This window comes from Vipera berus, assembly GCF_964194415.1.
Source record: "Vipera berus genome assembly, chromosome: 1".
Taxonomy (NCBI): Eukaryota; Metazoa; Chordata; class Lepidosauria; order Squamata; family Viperidae; genus Vipera; species Vipera berus.
Genome location: NC_138202.1, coordinates 295,348,694 through 295,374,542, shown reverse-complemented (window position 1 = coordinate 295,374,542; position 25,849 = coordinate 295,348,694). Strand labels below are relative to the sequence as shown.

The 25,849-nt window shown below is 36.9% G+C and overlaps 1 protein-coding gene across 2 annotated transcripts in view; it reads right to left on the bottom strand.

The window, feature by feature from the left end:
- Positions 1-4,732: 4,732 nt before the first annotated feature.
- The window catches only part of BIRC6 (baculoviral IAP repeat containing 6), a 153,745-nt gene continuing 132,628 nt past the window's right edge, over positions 4,733-25,849 (bottom strand). For both annotated transcript variants that reach the window (XM_081313639.1, XM_081313638.1), the window contains exons 66-74: positions 18,413-18,623; positions 15,134-15,279; positions 13,973-14,083; positions 12,721-12,938; positions 11,680-11,841; positions 11,139-11,216; positions 10,557-10,745; positions 7,045-7,179; positions 4,733-5,426 (exon numbers count right to left, since the gene is read on the bottom strand). In XM_081313639.1, coding sequence (XP_081169765.1) covers positions 5,247-5,426; positions 7,045-7,179; positions 10,557-10,745; positions 11,139-11,216; positions 11,680-11,841; positions 12,721-12,938; positions 13,973-14,083; positions 15,134-15,279; positions 18,413-18,623 — 1,430 coding nt within the window. In that variant the 3' untranslated portion in view covers positions 4,733-5,246. The remainder of the gene's footprint in view (positions 5,427-7,044; positions 7,180-10,556; positions 10,746-11,138; positions 11,217-11,679; positions 11,842-12,720; positions 12,939-13,972; positions 14,084-15,133; positions 15,280-18,412; positions 18,624-25,849) is intronic.

Sequence of the window (25,849 nt, the reverse complement as noted above, 5' to 3'; positions counted from 1 at the left end):
GCCCTAAAAAGGAACCATTTCCCTAAAACCCTACCAAGAAAACTACAAGGACTTGTCCAGGCAGTCTCCAAAAATTGGACATGATTGAACAACAACAAAAGTTCAATATATCCTTCTAAAGCATTTTATTGTGAACATAGTCTACCTTAGATTATTCATTCCCAATCTGGTGCCCTGACGATGCCTAGGACGCCAGCTCCCATAAACTCCAGGTGGCATCATAAACAGTCTTCTAGAGGGCACCAAATACTGTGGAGCTCTCCCCTAACGTACAGCTAAAATTTTACATGTCATTAGATGGATAATCATTTTTTCCAGCAATCAACCCTGATTTCATTGAGCATGTTAGGCATATGGTTATAGCCTACCTGCTTGGGTTGGAAATATATAAGCCATGATGTTATAACCTTAAGATGCTAATTGGCCAATGGGTGTGTAAGTTTTTCCAACAGCCATAAGAGGGAGCTAGGAACGTGGCTTCTCTCTCTCTCTTTGCTCTCATTTTTGCTTTTTGGCTTACTACTGTGTTAAACCTTAGGAACTGTGTACTTGACCTTCAGACCGGTAAGAAGATATTGTATTTCGGATACTACCTGGACTGTTGCTGTTGCTTATCTGTTGTTATTCGTGTATGACCTGGACTGTTTATTCGGATCATGTTTTTGTTTTTATGCCTAATAATAAAGTATTTTTTCCTGTTTATCACAACTCAGTGTATCTGTGTGGTTACTGTGTGACTCTTACTATTCTCAGTACGCTTTTGCCTGTGTAGGTTCCTGATAACTCAAGAAGCACTTTGCTAACATTGGTTATGGGCCCAGATACGTACTGAGTTAGTACACACAGTATCATAGCTGAGTTTGTTAGCTATCCAGTGTAAAAATGGCACAAGAACAGTTGTCAGGCATCTCCTGGATAACTCGGTTGGATGGGACCAACTACTTTACATGGTCGACAAAGTGTTGCTTGCTGCTGTGCAAGGAAGGACTATGGGCTGTAGTTGATGACCCTCCAGATGTGACTGCTTGGGATCCAGAAGATGAGGACGATGCACAGAAGATAGCCAAGTTTAACCGTGACAATGAAAAGGCTCTATGCATAATTGGACTAACACTGAATGACCAGCAGCTTGTCCATATTCGTGGTGAGGTGTCCGCTGCTAGGTGTTGGGCCACTTTGCGACATATCTACGTTCGTGATAGTGTGGGCGCACACATACACCTCACATGTAAACTGTTTAGGGCTCGTCTTCAAAAGAATGGGGATATGTTAGCCCACTTGAACTTCATGAAGACAACTCTGCAACAGCTACACGAGAAAGAACAGATTTTTAACATTCAAAAAATTTGGAAGAAATGTTATTCTTGTGGGGCTAAAGGGCAAATAGCTAGGTTCTGTAGGAAGGGTACAAAACAGAACGCGGATAGCAGTAGGAAGACAAAGAAGGACATTGGTTTGGCTGTTTCTGGTGAACTAACAACCAAATACAATGATCTGTGGGTGGTTGATAGTGGGGCTTCTCAATGTATCACCAAAGTCAAAGAGGGTTTTGTCCATATGAAACGCAGCAATCAACATGTTTCACTGGCCAATGGTTGGAGGATGAAGGCCTCTGGTGAAGGTAATGCATACAGAGCACAAGATCCATGGAATATAATACAGAAGGATGTTAGTCAGTTGACAATTTGCTGCCAATAGCTGTGCATTTTAGAACAAACCAGTGAGTCAGGGTGGCATGCCAAATGCAAGGACAAAGCTAATAAATGAACGTAAATATTATTTCGTGCCTTTAATAGGAATGACACATTCTGCTTCAAAGGTATCTATGTCAGGATGGCATTAGTTTAAATAAAACAGTTTACTTGTCTTTCTAAACAAAATAGCTAAAAAGGGTAATAGCAACAATTTGTCCCCCATAACAACATATTTCACAAAGGGAGGGAGGGAGGAAGGAAAATTAGAAGTTTCAAACATAAGCAGAAAACCAAGAGAGTAAGCTGCAATTCTGGAAAAATGTTTCTGAAGTTATGAGCTTGTTTCTCAGGCTGAACACATATCTTGAGGTGCAACGTAATCTCCATCAGATATTATGAAGCTAAATGCAGCTGTAAATCTATGAAGAGGAAAATTCATGAGTAAGGAAAGAGATGGCAAATGGAAACTTTGGGGCAGAAACAGTTTAAAGGCTAATAGCCAGAAGTAGCAATTTGGAATAAAGCAAGAATGCTGTGTCTAAAAATCAATTCATGTTATTAGTCAGATCCTGTTCTCTATACCGATTATTTTCTAGTAGGCAGTTTCCACTGTAATGGTGTTCAGTGACAGTGTGGTTGGCACTGTGACATTCATGGGAGCTTCTCCTGACACTGCCAAACTTGCTGTCCCAACTACAAAACATCTTGCCAAAGTTTGCAGAGCATTCTTTAAAAATAGAAACAATAATTTCAGAGACTTGTCTGGAAATGTGTCCACCAACTTGAGGAAAAAAGGCAAAATAGTTGAGAAGAAAGCATTCTAGAGAGCTTTTTTTCTAGAAAACCAACCTTCCTTCCTTCCTTCCTTCGCTAATTATCCTTTTTAACTAATTCCCTTCATGGTGGCCCTTTCGTAAACAGAGAAGCCTTCCCATGGAAGTTATTTTGTGAACGTGCCCATATATTTTTAAACATTGGACTGTTTTACCAATCTAAAAAGATGGCCTATGAAAAGGAATCGCATAGTTGAGCAGCAATGTGTGCCCAGAGTTGAAGATGGCGGCAACACTGGAACAGCCCTGATGGATCAGACCAGGGTTTTTCTAACTCAGCATTCTGTGTGGCTGAATGGCCAACTAGGGAAGCACAGATATTGGGCTTAGACTCCGTAAGTGTATCTTTGATCTTTGAATTTTTGAAACACATGGAACACTTGGTATTTAATTATCCTTAGCATAGCTTTTACTTCAAAGCCCATTCACCCACTTGGAGAGATGTTCTGGGAGCATTTCATAATTTTTTAAATTTTTCCATTCAGAATCATTTTGTGGCAATACAATACAAGTCATTCTGGATTTCAGAACTATTATCAATAAATTAAAGCACACCAGTCCCAACAGAAATCCTTGGCGGATTCCATTTCAAACATCAGAACAATCCATCTACTACTCTGCTCTGGTTCTTGTTTCTGACACGCACTTTCCCCCTTGTACAAGGTCTCCTTCATACACATGGCTAGGGGAGGCTAGTTTCACTTTAGAGTGAAACCAATTCTGAAGTTCAGTCTCCTTATGGTACAATGTGTTTTCTCTTTATAAAGCCATACTAGCAATGTTATGGCTCTTCAGCAGGCCTTATTTAGGAGAGGATTAAAAAACTGCAAGTTTTGTATTATGCCTTGGAATGTTCTTTTGTGTAAAGAGCTGCAGAAACAAAGAGAATCAGTGCCAATGAAATGGTTTTTCCACAAGACAGTCATATTGATATAACTTTATAGTCAAAAGGAAGAATTTGTGTAACATTTTCTACTGTATTAAATGCTGGTTGAGCCAAGAAAAAATCCAATACAATTGCATCAGTGATCTAAAAACTAAATCGTGCATTGAATAAATTCCCCTTACCTCATGGATTTTATTTAAAAAAACATTTATGACTGTTTCTTCTATATATTGTTTGAACCCATTTTTTTCTTCTTTTCCAACTGGTAATAATTTTGAATATGAGACGTGTTACAATCAAATTACAAGAGTAAAGGCAGGAAATGTTGCCCTGTGGTCAAATAATGGTGTGTGGCTAATATTGGCTAACATGACATCAGGACAAAATTCATTCTGAGTAAGGGCAAACACCAAAGTCTTGTTGAAGAATTCACTTTTCAGACAATATAAAAAAGTTTCTCTATTCGTCTATAGCTCTCTCTTTCTACAAATGAAAGGAAGAAGTTATAGTGCCCAATACTAGGAATGAATGAAGACAATGTAGAAAAGCTGTTCATTGTACTGTGCCCATTTATGATGGTATGAAACCAAGTCTGTTGCTATTATCACATCACCTTTGCTGCAATCAAAACTTAGCTTTAAAGCTTTAAAACATGTTTCCATCCCTGCCGTAGGACGAGGTGCTTAATCTGAAATACATTTTATTTTGGGAAGATGATGGGGATAGTCTAAAATATTAAATAAAATATTACCAACAAGTATTTGTAAATCTGCTTCTACTTCCAAATATAACTCTTCTGCATATCCAAATGTTACACATATTGAACCTAGTAATCTATTAGCTTTGAACCATCCGATTACAAAAAAAATATCTCACCATACCCAAGTTAGTGTATGGAAAATAGATGACAGGACAGCTCAATCATCTGACTCAGGGCAATTTGTAAGGCTCTCAAATGAAATATTTTAGGAAATATTTCTAAATATTCAACTAGTATTTTTTGCTTAATCTGAAATTATAACTCCCTGTTTTAAAATACCTTTTAATAATGAGCAAGTAATCTTCAAAATTCTTCTGTTCCATTGTGCGAAATATTTTGTCTGCTTGAGTAGAAATCACTGTTATTAATAAAAATGTTAAAAAGATTGAGTAGTCCACATTTTGGCTGAGGTAAAACCATGTGCATTTATTTCAACTGCATTTTAGAATTAGTTAAGCATAAAATTAAATATGTTGACTGTAATAAATTCAGTCATACAAGTGCAAGTCTCCAACTATAATGTATTCATGGCAAGATCATTAAAAACAGTACCAGTAAATCATAAGACGGAGCATGTCCATTTGATCTTTATTGAAGTATACAGAAGGTTCTCTTTAGAAATCAAATATGAGAATGGAGATATGGCCAAACGTAAAATCTATCAAATTCAGTGAAAACTGTCTGACTTTAAATAGTAGCTGTAAGAATGACCAATATATATTCTGTTACAACTGCCCTCACTCTACAAGTAAAAAAAAATAATAAACATTCAGTAAACATTCTTTCCTAAGGTAGCTTCCCTTATATAACAGTGATTTATCCATTCTTGTATACATAACTTTTAAACATACCAATCAGTGGTTCTCACAATTGGAAAATAAAAGCACAAAAAAGTTTACACTCTTGTACAGGTAAATAAAAGATCATCTTGAATTAAACTGTATATCCTGAAGGGCATATTAGAGTTTCAATTTCTTTACCTATTACATAATTAGCTTCTTAGATACAAATATTGACATATTTGGCTTGTGCTTCAAAGCCTTGTGTGTCTATCAAGTCCATGTCAACATAGCTCATAATTTGAAGTCACTTGGGAGGTCTTTACTGCTGCTTGGTTTGACTTGCTCGTGTAAGAGTGTGTCCTCAATACTAGTCATGGCACTGCATCGCTCGTCAGGATCATCCACATCTGGGACCAAGCCTTCAGGGCAGGGGAGTTTCTGAAGCTCTTCCCGCAGCTGAGCTGTGTGACGCTGTGCACAGACACATAGATAGGAAAGATTCCCTTTCACAGCAGTTTGAGCCCGAGACTCCATCACAGTAAAACCACTATACATTTCATATGGTGATAATAGCTAAAGATGGTTGCTATTTGCCTGCTGAAATTAAGGACTAGCAGAAGTTGTACAGAAATGATTAGAAACAAGTCTTATTGAACTGGGTGGGACTCATTTCTCAGGACTGTATTAAAAAAGAATAATGTTGAGAGTGATTTATCTCACAAACCAAAAACCAGACTTTAAAGAAATTTACAGTAGCCACATTCAGCCGAGGGGCGGGGGGTCTAGGAGAAGAGCCTTTTCTCCTGCCCTTTGGAATCTTGCTATCCACCCCCCACTCTCTTGGCCTTCCAGAAGGGGCTCAAAACTGGTTCTGCTGGTTGGCTTGGAGTCCCAAAGGAGGCACACTCCATGGTGGAGGTGGTTGGTGGAATAATCATACCACCAAACTGTTTGTGCTCTTGGTTTTTAGTCTTGATCTAATTCTTTTTAATTTTAATATTTTAATATTCATGATTTTATTGTATTGTAAGCATATACATATAGGGACGCGGTGGCTCAGTGGGTTAGGACGCTGAGCTTGTCGATCAGAAGGTCGGCAGTTTGGCGGGTCGAATCCCGAGTGCCGCGTAACAGAGTGAGCGCCTGTTACTCGTCCCAGCTTCTGCCAACCTAGCAGTTCGAAAGCACGTAAAAATGCAAGTAGAAAAATAGGGACCACTCCGGTGGGAAGGTAACAGCGTTCCGTGCGCCTTTGGCGTCCAGTCATGCCGGCCACATGACCACGGAGACGTCCTCGGACAAGCGCTAGCTCTTCGGCTTTGAAACGGAGATGAGCACCGGCCCCTAGAGTCAGAAACGACTAGCACGCATGTGCGGGGGAACCTTTACCTTTACCTTTAAGCATATACATTTAATAAATAAACAAACAGTACATTCTAATGCTATTTATACATGTCATTTGATACCATACTTTAAAGATTGCTTGGATATACCATCTTTTATAAGACCTTTCTCATTTTTTTAGTTTTTAGCATTCCTAGGAATGCTGGTACATTCAAACAGATGTAAGTGCAGGATCAAGAGAAAAATTGGTCGCTTTACCTGTAACTGAAGCTGATTCAAGCATTTATCAGTGAATTCACATACATGGGTTATATGCTTATACAAAACCAAGAGGAAGCTTATGGGAAACACATCCCATGCATTGCACAGATGACTAGGATCAGCTTTCAAGATGTCCTTTCAGTTCCTGAGACTTGAAATGGTGGCTTCTGAGAAGAATTATAGCTGCACTTAAGTAACCATTCTTCTCCATCATACATTTGGTAAGAAGCTAGGTTGGCAGGGGACCTACTTCTCCTAACTGAAAAAAATACTAAATTTCTAAAGACTTGTCTCTGTGGAGCAGAGATCCAGACAAATTTACACTGTTGGATAAAATAAAATTAAAAAAAAGCTGGGGTGAAGTAGCTGCCCTGCATATGTCAGGGAACAAATTCCACACAGAAAGGCCCAAAATACAAAGTAAATTCTTATAAGGTGATAATGGATCTGAAGAGGGCAGTGCTGCTCAGTGAATGCTTCTTACCTTTAGAGCTGCAGCATGATGGGACATAGTCCTGCCTACCCGTTTATCACTGCTGTACTGCTGTATATCTGCTATCCACTCCTCACACTGAGCCATTATCTCTATCCTCTTCAAGTAGAAGTGTTTATGAATAACCTATAAAAAAAAGAATAGGAACAGAAATAAGAATTAGCTATGAATTTACATGGCACACTCCATTGGATTATCATGGCACAGTTTGGATTATCAAACTGTGGCCCAGTGTTTAATATATACAGCTCTAATATATCTAATATATTACATATATCTAATATATCCACATGTTTATCCTATGCAGTGCTTTTTTTTGTAAAAAAAAAAAAGAAGGTGCCAGAACTCACACACGTCATACAACCCGCCTTGCCTACCCTACAAGGTTCCATCCAAAAAAGGTGCCGGAACTCCGTTCTGGGCGTTCTTTGATTAAAAAAAAGCCCTGATCCTGTACATTAAGAGCAATTGGAGCTTCACGATGCTTCTGATGTTCATGAACATGAAAAGGACACCTTCATTTTTTAAGTTAATGGGGCAGATACAGTGGGAAAAGACATGGCTGCTTTAAAGCACTGCTGACAGATTCTACGTTTGAGAAATGGTTTGAGAAATGAGAAATGGTTTAAAAACAACCTCTCTGAATATTAATCATGACTGGTTAAGATTACAAAAAATATAAGAAAATTTGCTAAGAACATGGGAGGTTTTGCAGTACAATTCTCAAGCCTTAAATACAATTGAAGGAAGGGGGGCACTCTATGCACTGATCTATTTCTGTTTCTATTGCAACGCTCTCTACATGGGGCTGCCCTTGAGGACCACTCGGAGGCTCCAACTGGTACAGAATGCAGCCGCGAGAGTCGTGTTGGGAGTTTCCCGATACTCCCATGTTACACCTCTACTCCGTGAGCTGCATTGGCTCCCAGTTGTCTTCCGAGTGAGATTCAAGGTACTGGTAATGGTGTTTAAGGCCCTACATGGCATGGGTCCAGAGTACCTTAGGGAGCACCTGCTGCCGGCATCAACTTCCCTCCGCCCTGTGCGTTCCCACAGAGGGCCTCCTCAGGGTGCCACCGATCAGAGAATGTTGATTGGTGGCCCCCAGGGGGAGGTCCTTCTCTGTGGGCGCCCCGGACCTATGGAATCGGTTGCCGGTTGAGCTCCGGATGGCGCCCGACCTCCGCTCCTTCCGACGCGATCTGAAAACGCATTTGTTTGAACAAGCCGGCTTGGCCTGATAGGGGGTGGGTTGGGGGTTTTTTTATTGCTCTTAATATTTGTATTTATCGTTTTTTACTTGGGCATTATGTTTAATTCCTTTTAACTTTTGTATTTTTTGTATTTTATACATCTGCCCTGTTCACCGCCCTGAGTCCTTTGGGAGAAGGGCGGTATATAAATAAAATTAATAATAATAATAATAATATTAGGTTAATTTAATGCTACTATTGGACAAATTTCTAATAGACCAAGGGACCAAAAACCATTAGGATTTTGCAGTGAAAAAATGCCAATAGATATTCTATCTGTTAACTGTACATAATACTTTAGAAAATTTTACAAAAAACACTTGGCAACAGTGCCTACTGTATATACTATATTAGAAAAAAATCACAAGGAGTTAACTAAGCACTAATGTATTACAATGGTGGGGGTAATATGATTGATGGATAATGAGAGAGAGAGAGAGTCATATATAATCTTAAACAAGGCGAGGGCTTTGCATGATTTATTTTGGCTCCAAATGGAAGCTTGCAAGGTCACTTCTAAGTTTGGCAGTAAGTAAAGAAATGTACAGATAAGAGGAGAACAGGAGCCAACTATGTATTTCATTAGAATTGTCTTAAACATTTCATGGCCTTAAAAAGTGGAAGCTAGTGGTCTGGCTTGCTTTTATTGTATTTTAAGTATCAGAGTCCTTTTCTGTGCAATGTTCAGGCTCACCATTTTTTAAATTATAAATCAGTAATTCAGTTTCTACTGCCAATTTTTATAATTGAAAATGCTTTAGGAATGCTACTCCCAACAAAACAAGTATAGTACAGAGGAAACTTCAAGGAAGTGAACAGGATTTAATTATTACTTTGTTTAGCAAAAACATAATTGGCCACCTAATCTCAAAAAACAAGATATTCCTTGAATGTATTCTTTCTTTAGCATGTACTCTAAACTTGTATGCATAATTTGATATGGACACTGAGCCAATCAAATAAAATAAAATAAAAAAACAATTTTCTTAATATAAAATATTTTTTTCCAAAATATGTTTTTTTAATAATGTTAAATTTGCGGGAAGAAATATTACCTCTTTGATTTGGTTTTTCAAATGTACATGTTTCTCAACTGTACAAATAAGGTCATTACAGATATGATATAAATTTCTGGCAATGATATAATTTATTTATTTAGATTTAAACATTGCCTGACTGCAAAATGATTCTGGGTAGCTCACAATATAAAAATAAGCAACAATATAAAAAATAATACATAATACATGTAAGTAAACAAAATTGAATCCACCCAAAGAATACAATATATACAAATGTATATATACAATATCTACTTGCCATCCATCCAAAGAATACACTATATATACAAATATCTACAAGCCAAGGGTTTTATGTCTACCCATCCCCAAGCCTTGGGAGAATAGCTAGTTCCTTTAAACAGATATTTATGATTAATTGGCACCCCCATAATTAGTATATTAAAATGAGGTTTCCCTTTATATAATAGAAATTTGCAGAACTATTTTTAGTACTTTTCTTTGTGAACTCTTGTAGGGAAAATGAAAGAGCTGTTTACGACTATGAAAAATAGAGCTTTAGTAAATTCACACATCAACATACAGGTAATCTTCAAGGTAAAGACCATACAAAATTATGATGGTGCTGAGCAAAGGGACTTACAAACTTGCCTGAAGTTACAATTGCTGAAATACCCCAGAGACACTGCAGCAGCCCCCTGTCCCCGTCTTCCCTCTCATCTTGCCCCAATAGGTCTTTGCAGGTTTTGGGTCTACTTCTTGCCCTGTTAGGTTCCCACAGGTCTTGGGCCTGTTCCCCACCCTGCTGAGTGAATGAATAGTACTTCTTGAGGAACAAGAAAAGTACTGCTGGTAGGCTTAGCAAAGACATCTAGTTGAGCAGTGAGTAAGAGAATGGTAGCTTCTTAATCTATATGCCTTATCTCTATGATAAACACATATTTTAGGTCAGAGGTCCCCAACCATTTGGGCACCAAGGACCAGTTACATGGTGAGAGGTTTTTCTGCGGACCAGAGGGGACGTGGTTTTGTGTGCTGCCTGCATCCCGCAGATGGGGGATTTGCTTGTTTGTGCAGCCCAGTTGCTGGCATGCCGCGGCCTGGTACCAGTCCACGGACCAGGGGTTGGGGATCCCTGTTTCAGGCCATATCCTTAGCTAGATTACATTATGGTGCAATAAAAGACCATTAGAGTTACAACAGTTAGATCATCTGGAAAACCACCATCACAAACCTCTTTAAAACATGGGGAAGGATTTCTGATTTGTTCAAGCATTGCCCATTTAACTGTTGCTTGCCGTATATTTCCATCATATTCCCTGGAACTCTGTGTGCCACTTGGAGTTCCTCTAGATCTTTCGTAGCCTGGTTCATTGAAATAGGGCTCTGCAACTAAAATGAGCGACTGCACAGAGACCAGTACCTGTAGAAAGAAAAAGAAATGTTTTCTATAGGCCAACATTAGAACTAATGAAAAAAAATAAAAATAACTGAATATTAATATTGCCCATTTGCAGGGATCAATTCAAGTTAACAAAATGATACTCTGTTCGGCTTAAGTGCTTATATGCTATCGTAACAGCTTAAAAAGTGCTAGTGTGCCTTTAAAAAGGTTTAAAAAAAACGCTCACAAAATAGTTGATACTGTTCGTGGGAGGAGCACTTTGCTTGTGTTTTTGCCATTTTTTTTCTTGTCAATACAGATCCATTTCCATTTGTTACTTAACATAAAACAATTAAATGATTAAATATGTTGTGGTATAATTCAGTAAACGCTTTCTTGTTCATCCACACCAATGAAGAAAAAGTTACATACTTGTAGAAAGCTCGACGTCTGGGGATTCCACTTTTCTTCTGGTCTTCCATGCCAGGTATTGAGTATACTTAAACAAACCTGAAAATAAAGATTTTGAACCACTGAGGACACCAATCCTATGGGCTTCATAAATGCTACTACAAGCTTTTCTCCTGTCCAAAGCTGATGAGTGCTGTGTAAATTAAGAAACAGTAAAGTGTCTTCCTCTGTCCTCAAGAGGTGACTGGTATATTATAAAACCCATCATCATGGTCTTCTACTGAAAATAAACTCTGATGTTATACACTGAATTCAGAAATACAATCAATACACAGAGACTGGTTTCTACTTACTGGTGGGATCTGAATATATAAATATACATATAACCCCCTAATAGTATTTTATGGGGCATTGCCAGGAAACCATATTTTATTTTACACAAAGCAAATTGTGATCTCAGTATATTGCCATCCTACTAAATTAAAACTGTAGATAACCAACTTCACCAAGAAGATCTGCTTTCATCCCACTGGTCTGCAGTTGAGTTTGACCAGTCATTTACCTTGCCATCGTTGTATAGGTTTGGATTGAATCTCACGCTGTGTCCTCCAGTTGTTTCCAGGTTGACAAGCGGAGGCGAGTTAGGATAGTCTTGTGGAAAATATACATCAAATTCAAAACAGCCATTTGCATAAGGTGTGTCTGCTGGGCCAGTTATCAAAACCTTTTGAAAAAGTTAAATTCAGTTATATTTAGAATCAAAGGAAATCAGATTGCAATACAATTTACTTTTTCAAGCAACAGTCTTTGGCTAAATTTACATTTAATATTATTTCTAAATGACTATTTGGCTTCTCCCAAATAGATGGGAGCTAATGATATTCCCATGAGTTTTCACTTCTTGCTGGTTTTTTTTTTAATTTCGATGACTTGTCTCTCCTGTTTCCTTTTTGCTCTTCTGTCATCTTTCCATTCATAAGAGCCTTGGTGGAGCAGTGGGCTAATGCCTCCTTAAGTAACACCAGCTGCCTGCAATTAGTGCAGGTTCAAGTCCCACCAGGCTCAAGGTTGACTCAACCTTCCATCCTTCCGAGGTAGGTAAAATGAGGACCCAGATTGTTGGGGGCAATTAAGCTGACTTTGTAATAATGCCGCTTGGGTGTGTGTGTGTGAAAGCCCTAATAAGCAGGCATATACATAGAATGAAGGCTACTGCCCTATGCTATTTCAGACAAGTTACTATCCAGACTCTTCTTAAAAACCTCCAGTGATGGGGCACCACAACTTCTGGAGACTGCTAAGCTTGTAAGCTGCCCTGAGTCTTCGGAGAAGGGCGGGATATAAATGGAATAAAAATAAATAAATAAATAAATAAAACTGTAACAAATTTAGGAGACAGCTTCTGGCAAACCTGTTTCCATAAGAACTTAAAAACTAGACTTGAAAAGTGAACTAACTGAACTATCACATTCTATCAGCTGGAAAAGAGATGTATAGAAACTCTGGCCTAAAATGCCCCTTGCCTCTTCCCAAGTCCAATAAATTCCACAAAATAAGTATCAATATTACTTAGCTAGCATAATGGATATACGTCTAGCTTTACCTTCATGATATCTAGTCTCTCCTCATCACAGCGGACAAAGACACTGGATGATGAAGAGAGTGGCAGTGATGTAGAAAGTGTTACAGCTTCTTGAGCAAGACGTCGGGCTCTAGCAGCACTGTTTGCATCAGTGGCATTTTTGACCTGAGATATGTAGTGGTAATTTACTTTAAACACAAGCTTTCCATCATCATCTTCAGAAACCATCTCGAAAGTATCTAAAAATAAAAAGGCATTACATTCTTACTTAGCAGAGCAAAAATGCATTTTAACTGGATAAAATACTCAAATTTAATAAAAACAAATGAGAAAATAAAAAATATTTTTACAAAACAGTTCTAAAAGATTAAGATGTCAGTCCAAATTCCCCTCGGTTCATGTCTACACTACCTCTACATATTGGGTAATTTAAAACTGTGAAGTTATTCCAATTAGGTATTCTTCCAGAACACAACAGTAATGATACAATAACAATATAGGAGAAGGTGAGTAAATTATCACGTTACGTTTAAGAACAAGGACAGCTCTCCTGAATTAGGGCAAGACCCTCCTCAGTCCAGCAGTTTTCTCACAGTGGCCAATCTGATGCCTACTGGTGCTCACAAACAGGAGACAAAGCATACTCCTCTCTTATAAGCGTAACTGTGCTAGTTTTTTCCTTAACATATTCTCCCTTTTCCCTCCAAAGTAGAATGAAACAAGTGTTCAACACCACTATTTGCCATCAAATCAATTTCTCTGTCTCTTTCATACATACTACACACACACACACACACACACACCCTTCCTCAAACTGTAACACTAATATTTATTTTTATTTACTAATATTTATTCTTGGAAATGCCTCCCAAAATATATTTGCATAATGTTACTTATCTTGTTTATTTTAAATTTATTTGTCTAAGTTGTATTTCCCTTGAAAGCTTTGCTAGCACTGGCTGGTTTTCTCTTACTCCACTACAAGCACTAAATGTCAGGTAATTTATATTCAGAAAAATAATTTTGGCAAATTTTAACTTATATGTATCTTTGGAGGCAGGAGTTGTGGGTGGTCGCATCTTCTTGCATTGTCTAAATCATTAAACACATTCTGAAAAGGACTACAAATGAGTAATAAAAATATCATTTTTGTCAATCTTTCATATAGATATTTCATTAAAAATGTGTTTGAAAATTAAGCCTCAAAGCAACAAAAGCTACAAAGATGCCTTTAGGTTTTTTTAAAATGCTATAATACAGATTATTTACTTACCAAACTGGAGTTTTTTCATTACAGCTACATATTTCTCTTCAAGAGATCTTAAAACTGACAATGGCTTGGGTTTCATCGCAGCTTTTTTAGAGGATTCAGCCAATTTTCTTTCTATTGTAATGGTTACAACAAACACATAATATTTAATAAATTACTGTTGAATTTATCTATAGTATTTCTTTACTGCAAAAATTCAGAAGTACCATTTTGCATAATCAAAAAACAAGCTTATCCTAATTGTGGAGACACTACACTGATGGCTCTACAGTCAAACATAAAGGCATTTCGTTGGATCCAACTTTGTGCTTGGTCCCATTCTATCTAAGAAGTATTTGTAAAAAGAAACAGAAGCACAATGAATAAAAAGCTTCAGTAATTTTGTATTCGTAGCATAGCCTTCTTTGATGGATATTCAAGAGTCTCTAGCAAAGTAGTCCAACTGAAAGTACATGTGTAAAGTGAGTGGGGTGGAGTCAAAGGGAATCAGCCTAGAGTCTCTACATTGCCACAAATGGACACCAAACAGGCCTTTCTTAATTCCAATCTTTCTTGAATTCCCTTAATCCCCATCTAGCACCAAAATAATGCTAACAGTTAGTTGACTAGAATTCTGTGCACAGGCAATAAATCAGTTTAACTGGAACTTCATGTGTGGCCTTGATCTTTCGCACCTGACACATGTATGCAAAAGAATTTAGGATAATGTTTCATGTTTCTATGTCTCGGAAGAATACCATTTTGGACAAATGGCTGTCCAGTCTCTTCTTAAAAACTTCCAATGTTGGAGCATTCACAGCTTCTGGAGGCTGTCAGGAAGTTTCTCCTTAGTACTAGGTTGTTTTTCTCCTTGATTAGTTTCCATCCGTTGCTTCTTGTCCTGCCTTTGGGTGCTTTGGAGAATAGCTTGACTTCCTCCTCTTTGGGGCAGCCCCTGAGATATTGGAACACTGCTATCATGTCACCCCTTGTCCTTCTCTTCATTAAACTAGACATACCCAATTCCAGCAGCTGTTCCTTATATGTTTTACTCTCCAGTCCCCTAATCATCTTTGTTGTCCATAGTTCAAAATCTTCTATTTTTCAACTCATTTTTATCTCAGTCTTGTTGAGAACTTGAATACTGATCAAAGATGGAATACAAAAAAAATCATGCTCATTTACCTTGGTTAGCTTGACGCAAACTTGTTGTTGCAGCGTAAACAATTTCAGCAGTCCTTTGGATATCTGGCACCAAAAGAGTCAGCCCCTCTGGTTCTTGATCTGAAGTATCTGACTTTACTCCAGTTTTTGACTTTTCTTTTTTTGATCTACAGAATAGATCAAAATTAGACAAGATTTAAAAAAAGAAACACTTTGATAGAAGTGAAAATATTTAGGAAACATGCTTTAAATATAATGCCTTGAAAGATTAACCAAGTATGTACCTTTAAAATGTGGAAACCATATAATAAAAATAAATTTTAATGTGTATAATTTGAACCACATTCTTTTTGAAACTGATAAACTGGACATCTCTAACAAAACAATATTGAAGCAATAAAGCTACATCTTTTGCAAGGCTTATGAGGCTACATGAAAACTGTCCCTAGTTTTCCATATGTGCATGCACACTTCTGCTAGAACTACGAATGAAACAAAATGGTTTGTTTATCTATGTACATACAGAGACAGCTGGGAACAAATTTCAAAATAGCCACTTAAGCATCTAAAGAACAAAGTTGTTAAAAACTTGAGAGATAGGTGCTAAGATTTTTGCAAAGCGCCTCCTTCTAAAGTTTTACGTAGCCCCAATAAAAGCAGGTTTCATGTCTGTGTATACAAGCATATATCCACATTTTCTTTCCTTTTTTCTCTATCCAGACAATGCTGATAAATAAAAAGCTTCTCTCAATCCTAGCAAACTAAGTGTATAAAATCTATTTCAGAAACTAAAATAATTAGTATGCTGAAGCTAAGTTCTGAAACATGTGCATGGAATATTAGCATTTAAATTTTATTCTGAGTTCCTCATGTCTGAATAATTTGATGTTTCTTCATTTATTTTTCTTCTTATGTTTTATCTCAATTGTCATCTAAGTAAAGCTAATAGGCTGTGACTTTTCATCTTGTTTTTACTGCTTTTATCAGATTTTAATTTGTCTTTCCTCTACAGTGTAACAAATAATATTTTTGTTTAATATAAACCCTTTTTGTGGTAACAGCTTTTTATTAGCTAGAGTCAGGAGAAATACTAATTATAATTTGATCTGATTTTCTTAATCTAACTTCTGGATTCTGGATATTTTTGTTGTATTTTCTTTATTCTGAATGCTCTCTTTAACATATAAATTTATTTATACGTTGTTCTTGCTCTAAAATATTTTGTCTGCCCCCATTTCTATTTATTTTATAATTCATGGGACAGGCAAACCTGTTACATTTTAATATTATTAATTTCTATTTTTCTTGTCTGATTATCATTTGCTTTCTTTTACATGGTATTATATTCTGTCCACTCTTCTTACTAAATCTTTTAAAGACATTCTTTCTCTTCAGCCAGATTTCCCCCCAGTTTTCATTCTAAAGCTTAATAACAAGCTGCTTTTCTATGATAGCCTACATACCTATTCCTCCTTTTGTTGGCAATAATATTTTTCTCCATTATCATTATTTTCAAATTCTGTGGAATCAATACAATAACTTTTCTGTTTTTAATATATCTTATTCAAATTATTGCTATAGTTTTCATTATATTTTCCCAATATTTTCTGCTTGTATTATGTTCTATTCTCAGTGAGAAAGATGTTGACTACTCTTTCATTTTTTTTTCTACTGTATATTTTGGGAACCTATTTTATTTCTTTAGTTCTCTTGTTAAAGTTTCCATTTTTTTTCTTTAATGTTGAGGTTCCTCAAGGACTTAAGGTGCTCTTTAGAAACGCATGACTCATTAATGAACCTATTTATTTCTGAAGAACAATGACAACATGTCACAAGCATCCTATCTTCTGCATGAGTTCCATTATGAAGAAAAAGAGGTTAGGAATGTACCAACATGAATCGTGGTTTATTTGGGTCTTATTCTTTTTGCCCAAATTTAATTATTAAGGTATAATTTTCAGCTGTCAAATATTAAGAAAATTTCAATTGAGATTTCTATATTCTATATGCATATTCAATATTCAATAGACACATATTAGCATAGTAAGAAACTGTTTGGGCCTATAAGAATCAACAATTTCATTCTTTTTTCAATATATCCATAAATATTTGAAAAGATAAGTTCATATAGCTGAAACATAATTTAAATCCAGCCATGGGAGAAATATACTGTTCAAAACTCACCACAGGATTCCTGTTTACACCAGGTTTTAATTTTTCTAGAATCAACTATTAGTTGTTTTTTTAAAATCTAGATCGAGGGCTATCTTTTCTCTCCAATTCCTTGCTTTAAAACAAACTAAAAATTAGGTGTGGCTTGATAAACATTGTAATACAACTGAAGCACCAACAAGAAGATAATGCTTAATATTCAGTGTGATCCCAGGACATGAGCTCTTAGATCAGAGTAAGATGGATTTGCTTAAGAAAGCGTAGACAATTGTTATGGTTATTGTCCCTATGAAGTGCTGCACAATCATATTATTTAAACATTAAATTTGGTTTCATAATTTTTGTCCTGACTTTTATCAATATGCTTGTTGAAATTCAGATCAACTCTGAATTTTGGTGTAATTGTCTCAATTTATTAAATATTATTGTTTTAATGTATCCAAAATTCTAGCATCTATTGGTTACAAAAATATATTTCCTAGAGTTATGCAACTAAATTTTCAAATGTTTACTTTTGGTTACTGATGTCTCCTTTTTGGTATTTGCCTTATGCTAACATTGGATAAATATACTAGGTATAAATCTCTGCCCATTACTCTATATTCAGCAGGATTATACCCTGGTTTGTACATAACAATGAATTTGTTTTCCATACACAACAAATTATCGTGGCTAAAATATTGAGGGGAAATTCATGTTTTGGAATACTGCCAACATTGTCATTTTTGCCTAATGTTTCCTTCTATTTCACTGCATTGATCCCCTGCATTCTTGGTACTATCCATTTCTTAGATGGACAGCTCTTGTAAAACTGGAAAGGTTTTTTATGACAGATTCCTACTTTTTATCAGAAGTGGTGGTTGGAAGAAAAAAAGTCTCAACTGCTTGAGTTTTATTACATGTGGGAATGTTCTTTCCAAATATCTATTCTAATGAGAAACAGGAGCTTGTAACAGAAGTAATTAAAACCATATTTGATGGGCCAAATTTGTTTTTAAATAAGAACAAAATAAGTTGTTCTTATTTAAACATTTTCTGCTCTAAGTCATGGAATTAAATGAAAGTTCCCTTGCGTTTGTTTGGGGAGTATTATGTTATTTCTCAAAATCGATCAATCTCAAGAAATACCTCAATCGATTGGTGTAAGTATCCACACATGTCTTCATTTTAGCTAACAGAGTTCCAACCGAAGCTTGGGATTCTAACTGTTCTTCTTCCTCTTCTCCATTTTCTCCAGTCAGAGGAAGCAACAATGGTACCATAGATGTGCACGAAGCAATAGCTCGGAGAAGTTCCAAAAGAGCTCTATAGAGGGGGACATGCCTTGCCATATCCAAAACTAGTGAAGAAAATGAAGAAATATAATAAAATTCCAGCTACTTACATTTAAGTTTGATTCTATTTAGTTAATAAAATTATCTATTTATAAATGTTTGTTGAAAAACATGAAGTAAAATTAGAATGCTTTTGGTTCTTTTGAACAACTGTAATTGTAAAATCAAAAAGGGACGTGGTGGCTCAGCGGGTTAGGACGCTGAGCTTGTCGATCAGATGATCAGCAGTTTGGCGGGTCGAATCCCGAGTGCCGCGTAACAGAGTGAGCGCCTGTTACTCGTCCCAGCTTCTGCCAACCTAGCAGTTCGAAAGCACGTAAAAATGCAAGTAGAAAAATAGGGACAACTACGGTGGGAAGGTAACAGCGTTCCGTGCGCCTTTGGCGTCTAGTCATGCCGGCCACATGACCACGGAGACGTCCTCAGACAAGCGCTGGCTCTTCGGCTTCGAAACGGAGATGAGCACCGGCCCCTAGAGTCGGAAATGACTAGCACGCATGTGAGGGGGAAACTTTACCTTTACCTAATTGTAAAATCAGAACTTTATTCACAAGACAGTTTAGAGATTGACAGTACAAAAAAGCCATCCAAAAATGCAAATTCAATATAAAATAAATGCAAGAAGAATAAAAATGATTTTCCTAATATAATATACAGTTATGTTTGCTATGGTCAGATATGGTAATAGCCATTAATTTTAACAGACTTAAAGGGGAATTGACCAAATTTGTAGAAGACTGGCTATAAATGGCTATTAGTCTTGCAAGTTGCTGACTTTCATGGAACTAGGAAGTATATGATATGATAATGTTATGACTGAATTATGACACTTTCATGGAATGAATATGACTTCAAAATATATCTTAATGTCTATGTCTCCTAATTTTCTCCTCAAGGTTATATTATTTTGAGAACAGTGATTTAGTTTCAAATATTGAATGCTGATACATTTCTGACCTTATTAGTGTTTGGAAAATAAAGTTTATCATTTTTTTTAAAAAAGGCAAAGTCTAAAAGTACAGTTCATGTTTTGCTATTTCACTATCTATAACTCATCTCTGAAGCTAATCTACAATTTCTTCATTTTTTGTTTCACTTTACTGTGTCCAACACACTCATTACAAATTATTCTTAGGCATATCTGCACTGGTGTTTCTGAAAATTCAGAAATTCTTCCATTATATTTCAAGTTCAAGCTGAAACAGCTGTGAAATAAGATTACTGGTTTCCAATTGTATTTTTCCCATTGGCAAAGCCTCTTGATTGGTCCTATTAATGCCAATCTCCCATGGCAAAAACTACAAACTATACTTTGTGTCACTTACAGTCTTACACAACCTGAACTTTAATACTTATAAAGAAAGTCTTTAAAATGCTGTGTATTAAATTAGTATAACCTTATTATTTATAACTCATGTTGTGACATTCTGGGCCTGTTGCAATTTCCATCTAGGGGTTTCCTGAAGGAGAATGCAATACAGTAGTCCAAACCTGTGAAAAGCAGCAGATGCGTCACTGACATACCAATGTCTGTCTTTCAAGAATGGGAGCAAATTTTTAATTAGCCAAAGCAAATAAAAGCCTCATCTCTGGTGTCTATCCAGTATCAATGACAGATCAGAATGCAGAGCAGAGGGGAACAAAACAAGATTGTACTTGTGTGTATGCCTTTTCTGCAGCATTCTGAAAAAATTACAGCTATCCTTTAGGCTGGTCTGAAAGAACATGACTCTGTAAGGGTGATCCAAAAAATGCTATCGCTTTATTGAACATCTGAAACGGTATCTTCCTAGCATTCCAATCATTATATTTGATTGCCTTACTGAATGAAATTTATAAAACAAATGCAGGCAGTTTGGCTAAAGGTGGTCCTCACTCCTAAATGGCTGCATATTCATACGTATCACTTTCTAAGTTTCAATGTTCTGTCTATTGCACTACTAAAGGAAAACTATGCTGGACTGAACAGTTTCCTTTTACTTCTGACTATTGCAAACAAAACTGCCTTTTTAAGTGAGTTTGACTGCAAGACACGGTCAAAATAAGTAAGGTGGAATTTTGTGATTTTTGCCTTCCACTGATATATAGGTTTTTATACACTCTGGTACAATCAATTTCTAGTAGCAATGATAATCGTGTGTCTACATTAGAGTAACCCAATACTGATAGGTGTGCAATTCAGAATAATTTACAGAATAGAGAATACCAGAGTTGGAAGGGATCTTGGAGGTCTTTTAGTCCAACCCACTGCTCAAGCAGGAGACCCTATGCCAGACATGTCAAACACAAGGCCCGGGGGCCAGATCCAGCCCGCGAAGTGGTTTCATGTGGCCCGCGAAGCCATCCTGGAAACAATGAGGGAATGGCCCCCACTGCCTTGGCCCTGGCCCAGAGACCCTCCTTCTGCCAGAGACCCTCAGATCTGTCCCACTCCTGCCCAGGCCCCCGTAGGCACCCTTGATGCGAACTATGTAGAGCTGGCCACGCCCACCCAGTAGGCCATATGCACTCTAGCCACGCCCATCCAGGCCATACCCACCCGGCCCCCTGAGGGCAACTGCAATGCAGATGTGGCCCTCAATGAAATTGAGTTTGACACCCCTGCCCTATGCTATTTCAGACAAGTGACTGTCCAGACTCTTCTTAAAAACCTCCAGTGATGGGGCACCACAACTTCTGGAGACTGCTAAGCTTGTAAGCCGCCCTGAGTCTTCGGAGAAGGGCGGGATATAAATGGAATTAAAATAAAATTTAAAAAAGCTGTACCACTGATTAATTACTCTCAGTGACGGGAAATTTCTCCTTAATTCTAGGTCAGATCTCTCTTTAATGATCTTCACCTGTTACTTCTTGTCCTGCCCTGAAGTGCTTTGGAGAATAGGTTGACCCCCCCTCCCTCTCTGTGATAGCCCCTCCAATATTGAAAGGGCTGCTATCATGTCACCCATAGTCCTCTTGGATTAGACATTTCCAGTTCCTGCAAAAGTTCATTGCATGGTTGGATAAGGCTTTAACAGTTCAAGATTTGGAACTGTGATATTCTCAACTGTTAGCTCTATTTGAAAACGTCACTAAGTATGGCTGGGAGTCCGAATATTCAGACTCAATGTATTTCACAAGGAATATAGGAGAAGAGCTACAGTACAATGTGTTGCTATATATTATAAAAGTTTGCCTAGTAAACTGTTTTGCTAATACTGTACACAATTGAAAAGTGTATGGAATGCCCAGATTTATAGAAAAGCACAATATTATCATAATTAAAAATTGGTTATGTAGTGTTCTTTAAATTCTTAACATTTTCTTGGGGGAAGACAAGAAGAAATTTGAATACATCACTTAGTACAAAACAATTACATTTGTCAATTGCCTTATTATCTGGGAAACTCCTATTGGATTTTTGTATATTCACGCAAATGTTCTTTTCTCTCAGATAAGACCCTGAGAATCTGAGCTGACACTATGTTTAACATATACAACTCCAATCCTAAAACAACTGTATCCATAATATTTTTATCTCAAAAGTTAATGGCACATTTCATTCAACACATTCAACAAAAAGTTGACTTAAGCTACAGATTATCTAACTCCCATTAATCAAAACATTTATTTCCTCATCCATGGCAAAATTCCCAATATACTTTAGTTTTGATATTTATATTAATTCTGGCCAACGTTTTTGGAAAAATGTCTCTTGAAAAAGAAACTTTGCTGTAAACTATACAGCAATTGGAAGCATCCTATTCCTAAACTCCTTTTTACTGTTCCAAGATACTCCTAACTAAGAATAACCAAGCCTGATGAACCATTAAATAGATAAGAGCAGCTCCAAATTCTTTTCCAAACCATTTAACATTCCAAGTATAGCTTAACCAAATACAGATGACATTTAAAAAGTCCTTTTTATATTATTGAAATGTACTCTCAAAGAACACAATGAATAGAGCATACGCAACCATAAAGGAAAATGAATTATTATGCAATATTTCCTAGGTGCCTCAAAACAAGCTAAGCAAAAGAACCAACTGGAAGGTAGGCAAAGTATGTACAACAATTTTATAAACATCTTCTAATAACTTATTGAAAGGATATAAAGGTTTTTTGTTTCTTCCATTTTCATCCACAATTTAAGTTCTAGTGACACTATTAAATACACAGATGAAGGTAAAAAAGGCACACACACAAAACCATTCTACCTGTAACAAGTGGTACTTCATTTTGGTATTATGAGATTAGGATATTTTCCTGTGACAATGTAAATTAAGACTTAGCATAAAAGATGGTATTTTCAACTGTCAAGGTCATATTTGTGATCATATCTGGTTTCAAGCAAACATCTTCCCTATGTCAGGAATTCCTTCTTTCATCTTTATTAGCTGGCTTCAAACAGTTCTGCTTCATTCATATCTTAAGAAATCATAGAGATCATAACTTTTATTCAGACAGTAGTGTTTCTATCCTGTTTTTTCATCATTTAGGCTTTTAATGCTGCAAATTCTCATTGGGGACTGAACCATTCTCTCTTTTTCCCCAAAAATTCTACCTGCAGCCTTCATATGTAAATTCAGAAATAATGTCAGTAATCACTGAAAATACCATCCAAAATTATGTAAAAATACTACAAAAAAGGCTGAACCCCAAGAGTGCCTTAGTTAACAGGATATGCAGGAATATCATTAACTACCCAAAGATTTACAACAGAGTCTAGATACTCCAGCTATTCAATTAAAATATCTAGAATCCATTTTCCTGCTTTACAGTCAGTCAGTTTAGATCTTCAAAGCATAAAATTATTGCCAGAGGTCACATTTTTGTTCTCATAATGTCTAACTAGTTTAAAATTGTAAACTTCCCTTGTTTCTGCTTTCTTAGTACATTTTCTTAAACATACGATGTTAACAAGCTCACTAAAAGACATGGTCTCAGTTACAATATTTCATGTGTTACTATGAGGTCTGAAGCTAATAAGACAGGAAGCAAAAAGCCACAGACTAGACCTGACCGTTATGTAAATATGGCATAGTGCCATCTCTATTTCAGGTTGGGAAAGAGAGACCTCGGACTGAAACCCCAGAACTGACAAATACAATTATACACTCACAGAGAAAAATGGATTACTATTTTTTGTAACAGTTGATTTTCTGCAAAGGCATTTCTCCTTCTAGGTGCAATAAAGTTTTTATATAATTATACTGAGTCCTTGAAGGTTTTACTGTTGGGTAGTTATTGACTGTAGTATGTATTTAAGAAGAGACTGGACAGCCATTTGTCTGAAATGGTACAGGGCAGGGGTAGGCAACCTTGGCTCTTTTATGACTCGTGGACTTCAACTCCCAGAAGTCTGGGAGTTGAAGTCCACAAGTCATAAAAGAGCCAAGGTTTCCTAACCCTGGTAATAAGGTTTCCAGCCTGTGCAGGGGGTTGGACTAGATGACCTCCAAGGTCCCTTCCAACTTTTTTTAAAAAATATTATTATTATTGTTGTTGTTGTTATATATGCATATTTGCACATCTGAAAAGAACAGAATGAAAACACGCCTGCAAGAAGTTTGACAGCAAATTTCAGCTCCTTACTCCTACACTATGGGAAGACATCTCAGACTCCAACCCCAGGATTTAAACAATGGCTCTGGTTTGTTTGCAGTTCTGCTGATGTTGGATTAGGTTACTAATGCTTTATTCCATCAGAAAAAGTGGTGACCCTGATAGTTAAGCCACACAATGAATCAGCTAGCAAGTGGGGCAGAATTTAACAAAACAGGCAATTCCAATGCCTCTTCCCAACCCGGGATCCAACAACTTTCTTATGCTGAGGACTTTCCACCTTGCCTGAAAAGTATGATAATTATCTTGGACATTTACTACCTTTGCTGACTCAACAGGAATTGCATTTTTCATACCAGGGGACTATCCCACTGACTGATATCTTGTACCACTTGCAGTTGATTGAATGACTACGAAAACTGTAATATGGCCAGCCCCCTTCTCATAAGAAATAGTTTGGACTTGGATAACTATCGTAGACTACAGAAGGATTATTGGCTGAACTCTCAGGTGACCTATTTCAGCAGAGCATCCGAGACATTAATCCAACTCTGCACTGATAGAAAACTCAAAAGAATTACAAGAGAGTAACACATCATTATTTACAAGTTGAACCCACATATCTAAATGCTAACAAAACTCCAGTTTTTCTCCAAAGAAAATGTGCTGACAAGCACATGGAAAGGAATAATGCCTTCCAGTTTCCCACCTCCAGAGAGTGAGATGTTCCTCGCTGCTTCGGGATCAAAGGAGGAGGAGGAGGAGGAGGAGGAGGAGGAAGAGGAGAAGAAGAAGAAGAAGAAGAAGAAGAAGAAGAAGAAGAAGAAGAAGAAGAAGAAGAAGAAGAAGAAGAAGAAGAAGAAGAAGAAGAAGAAGAAGAAGAAGAAGAAGAAAAGTTGATAAGGTGAGAAGCAAAGGACTGCAGATCAGATTGATACGTAAACATATTCTTTCCTCTTTCTTTTTGTCTTGTTCTATTTCATAAAATAAATACCTCTCCCCCCTGCCCACCTCCAAATAATCACACCACAATTGATCTTCATATTGTAGTCTGGGAAAAAGCAATAAAAGTTTCATTGCCACAAAAGGAATGGGCAAGAAAGGATTACACTTGAGATCACACACATTCAAGCACATATGCGTTCAACTGGATTCTGTTAATAGTTGAACTTCTGCATAAATGTTTCTTTCTCAATTTTGCAATAAAGGTTTAATCTAATCATGCTGGGTCCTCGAAGATACTGCTGTTAGCTAGTTACTAAGCGCAGGGGAGAGAGAGAGAGAGTGTGTAAATGTCTGAAGACTCATGAATCAAGCTATGCCTGCATGAAGTCTGACATCTAATGACTTTTGCTTTTTATATTTAAACAATAACTGGAGGCAGATCTCTTATAAAATGTCTAATTAACACTCAACATTCAATTGCTTTGCAAAGAATTGATTGTCTGGACAACTCTGTACAAGAGAGGGAAACATTGCTTTTAATAAAAGGAAAAAAAGAATTTCAGACGGTTTGGTCAAAATGACAAAATGCAGGTTCTGACATTGGAGTGCAAGCTCTGGTCCAGCAATATGCTTGTTCAATGTCATTTCCCACCCACCCACCCCCGAATCCATGATTTTAGATGTTTTTGTTTTTCACAGATTGCTTGTCACATGAACAGTAACATAGTATCAAAACACTGAG